A 4,340-nucleotide genomic window follows, 5' to 3' on the forward strand; every position below is an offset into this window, starting at 1 on the left:
ATTTCGAGAGAGGGAGTAAGTCGATTACATCGACCTCAGGGCTCAACTGGTTCTTTTTTTTATCGACTCTGAAAGGAGGAAAGGCAAAGTCGACCTCGTCGGAATTTGAACTCAAACTGTATAAACAGATGAATTGCTTCTTAGGATGAATGAAAATATGATTTTGTATTTGTATTTCATTAATTAAATTCCAGTAATTGAAATGATTTTGTTTTCTTTCTCTTCCATAGGTGTGTGTGTTGATCATCAACTGCCAACCAATAAATCATTTGATGAGGCATTCAATAAATTTTTGAACAAACATCAGTACGAAGGGGCAGCGATTGCTTTATCACGACATGGCAAACTTATTTATGCCAGAGGTTACGGGAAATTGCATAAAGAACACAAAATCACCCCAGAAACGTTGTTCCCGGTTTCAAGCATTGCCAAGATGTTTACTGCAGTCTCCATTCTGAAATTAGCCGAAGAAAACAAATTGGTGCTCTCAAATAAAGTATTTGGTAAAAGAGGAATTTTAGGTCATTTGAAACCGTGGGGCGCTCATCATACTGACAAACTGTTGTATGATATAACAATTGATGATCTGCTGCGCCACGCTGCTGGTTGGAACGCAAACAAACCACCTCTGTTTGATCCTCTGCTGAACTCTGTATATTTATCTAAAGGCTACCGTGTACCCAACATAACTGACATCATGAAGTTATCTCGACCATTAGAACTGAGAGACGTCATCAGATATGTCATTTCCCTTCCTCTTCACGATCGACCAGGTACACACTCAACATACTCAAATTTTGGTTACGTCATATTGGAACGAATTATCGAGAAGGTACAAGAGTTAGGCTACGCTGATTTTGTTCGTAAGAACATTCTGGAGCCGTGTGGTATGTGGCATACAAAGGGTAGCATCGCTAACCACCACCATGATGAGAAAAACAAGAAGAACGGTGCTGTATTACATATGCCGTCCAATACCTTACATGCTCCACCAGAACATGCCAGAGTTGAATGGCACTCCAACGTTTATGATGTAATGCGCTTTTCTCGTTGTTTGGATTATTCTGGCGACCATCATCTTCTCAACGCGTCCGGAGTAAGAATGCTCTTGGAGAAACCAAGCCGTGTAGTTGGACATGTCGATAGTTGGATGGGAGCTGGGATCAATGTCAACAAACATGGCCATATTTGGCAAGAAAGTGACATGAACACAGATGATATGCTCTTTTATCATAAAGGATTGTTGAAGTCTATGCATAAACACCACAACTCAACACATTCGTCAGCTGATGCATTTGTGATGCTGTTAGTTGGAAGAAAGAACAAAAATTTATTCAACAAAGAAATTTTACATTTTGCAAAGAATTTTGATCTTCATACTCCTGATTATTTCAATTACGATCTCTCAGACATTCAAATTGGTACTCCAGCCGAAGGATCGCGTATCGTTAAGTATCAAGTACCAGAGAGACATATTTCAGCATATGTTAGTGCCATCCGAGAACAAGACTTTAAAGTGGAATGGATTAGTGCTTATGAGTTTAAAGAAAAAACCTTTTTCAGTGTTATAGCCCACTTTAATCCTGGTCAAACTCCAGACGCCTTCTACCTCGAACATGGTTTAGAGGAAAAGAGACTTCTACATTACAAGCATGTCTACGCAGAAAGTCATGCCTACCTGAAATTGATACAAACATATAAAAGTTATTCACACGGAGGCACGCAAAAATATATGGCACTTTTTAACAAGGAAAGCGAACCCCCAGTGGATATTAAATTCGGAATTCGGCAATATTCTCAAAGTTATAAACTCTTCGCTCATGTATATAACGAGAAGGGTTACGTTCCGAGGATTCAAAGTTTTTTCCACATAAACCACGAGCCATTGGTATGCTTTATTCTGGAAAAGAAACCCATTAAATTTTCTAAAGAGTATATGAATATCAGTTTACGAGATCTTATCTTTAGTATGAAGCTAAATTTCAAATCTGGCCGAGTCATGACATACCTGGATTCCTCAAGCCGCTATAAAAAACCTCGATTTTCGGTAATTTATCGCAGAGACACTACCAGACAAGGTCTCTTTAAACATAACCTTACTGCTTCAGGTGTAGGTGAAGTTATCGCTTATCATTACTTTAGAGGAAGCTATTTCCCGAAACTGCTTGTGGGTTACGTAAATAAGAAGGGCGTTTTGCATTATGCCGTTTATCTTGAGCGAAAAACTTCTTTAAAAAACAAAAAAGTGAACTAAAAAAGACAACAGAACATCACAGACTTATCAATTGAAAATAAAACAAACTATTAAAAAACGCGGTGGAATGTCATTAAAAATTAAATTACTTAAATGAATACAGTTTTTTTTTATGGTTGTAAAACATTTTCCGCAATTAAAAAGCAAAGAAGATTATTGTTACGATTTGAGCTATTATTTAAACATTACATCGAATGTTTTCCTCCTTTTGTAAAGATCGGTTCAGTAGGACGTAGCTGTGATCGTGTCTCATCGTGTCTCATCTAGTCAAATACTGATACATCAAACTCTGGTTACCAGACTGAGCGAACCACCCCCAGTAAATCACAAACGCGCGCGTACGCACGCACAAACACACACTGGTATACCCATATGCACTCTCATTGACACACATAAACAGAAGCATCCATACACACACACAGATACATACTATGAACATCTTTGCACAAACTACTTAACGTCTGGTTTTGATAAACGTCATCATATTTTCCACCATCAAAATTTGTTTGAAATCGATGTATTCTTTACAAAATCAATACATCATATAAGATCAATACATTGCAATTTGAAATAAATAAATAAATAAATAAAATTTTATTGATATTTCCCCATATTCTGCCATATTTCACGTCGTGCTCCGTTTAGTAAATTTCTTTTTTTTTTTGGTTCGTCTTTAAATGTAATTCGTGTTATATTTTTTGTTCTTAAACATTACGAAAAATATATTTTAAACTCTTGGTTTCTTTGGATAAAAAATCAAAAAAAAATCGAAGAACTACCTTTGATAATTCTTGGAATTACAACAACCACTTCAACATCAACGATTCCTCTTCCGTTACAACAGCAATAAATGTATTTGGAATTAATAAAATTGTATCCGTTCTATATTTTTTGAGTTTTTCATTGAATTTGAAAATATTTTTCTTAATTCGGATTTCTCGATTCTTTTTTCTTACCTTTTATCTTTTACTTATTTCAGCCATTGGACTGCGGCCATGCTGGGGCATCGCCTTGAAGGATTTTAGTCGAACAAATCGATTTGATTGATTGATTGATTGATTGATTCTAGTTTCAGCCCATGAGCTGTGGCCATGCTGGGGCACCGCCATTTGGTATTGCTACTTGGTTTCACTTCACGAAAGCTTTCTAGCAGCTGCCATTTGGTGCATGAGAGAGTTCGATGCAGCTGCCCTCATCTGCCCCTCCTGCCGTGAAGTTGGTTCATCTGGGACACCTGACAGGAAGAGATCCAGCTTCATTTTAAAGACATCTGCATCCACCCCATGCAGGTCTCTCAGGTTCTTCGGGAGGATATTGAAGAGCTGTGAGCCTCGGAAGCCCAGGCTATCACAGAATCTTGTCCTACATCTTGATGGCAAGTTTGGAGTCCTAGGCACCACGCAGTGGCGCCCAGTTCTGGCATTTGCGTAACTCTCGATGCCAAAGTTCAGGACACGTCCCTCCAGGATCTTCCAGATGTATATTATGGCATATCTTTCCCGCCTACGCTCCAGGGAATATAGTTTTAATCTCTTGAGTCTTTCCCAGTAGCTTACATTCTGCATAGAGGCTATCTTCGTGTAGCTACGTTGGATCGCCTCGAGCTCTGTGAACAACTTGACACTGGATGGTGACCATAACTGAGAGCAGTAGTCAAAGTGGCTTAGGACAAGTGTCCTCCAGAGGACCATCATGGTTTCTTGTTCTCTTGTTCTAAAGGTTCTGAGGATCCATCCGGCCAGTCGTCTACATTTCATTGCCAATTTAGCAACATGTACACGAAAGGTCGCGTCATCACTCATGTAAATACCCAGGTCACGCACTGATTGTGCCTCTGGGATTGCTATTCCTCCGGGTCCAGTGTATTCATTGGGTATTGCATTTAGTTTTGCATGCTGATAGTATAGAGCTTGAAACTTTTCAGCATTGAACTGCATGCTATTCTTTTCGGCCCACTTGTATATTTTGTCCAGCTCACATTGCAGGTGTTTAGTGTCCTCAGGGTTCTGTATTGCCTGTGAAACTTTTGTATCATCTGCATAACTTGTGATCGTGGCTCTCTGCGTGGCTGAGGGCATGTCTGAGA

General features: G+C 39.0%; 1 protein-coding gene across 1 annotated transcript; it reads left to right on the plus strand.

Annotated features, from left to right (window-relative positions):
• Positions 1-212: 212 nt before the first annotated feature.
• On the plus strand, positions 213-3,141 carry LOC115227542 (the record flags this gene model as incomplete). Its single annotated transcript, XM_029798338.2, has 1 exon — positions 213-3,141. A coding segment is annotated over one exon (2,042 nt), but the record flags the coding sequence as incomplete, so codon positions are not given.
• Between the last annotated feature and the right edge of the window lie 1,199 nt (positions 3,142-4,340).

Source organism: Octopus sinensis, unplaced genomic scaffold (assembly GCF_006345805.1).
Source record: "Octopus sinensis unplaced genomic scaffold, ASM634580v1 Contig04503, whole genome shotgun sequence".
Classification (NCBI taxonomy): Eukaryota; Metazoa; Mollusca; class Cephalopoda; order Octopoda; family Octopodidae; genus Octopus; species Octopus sinensis.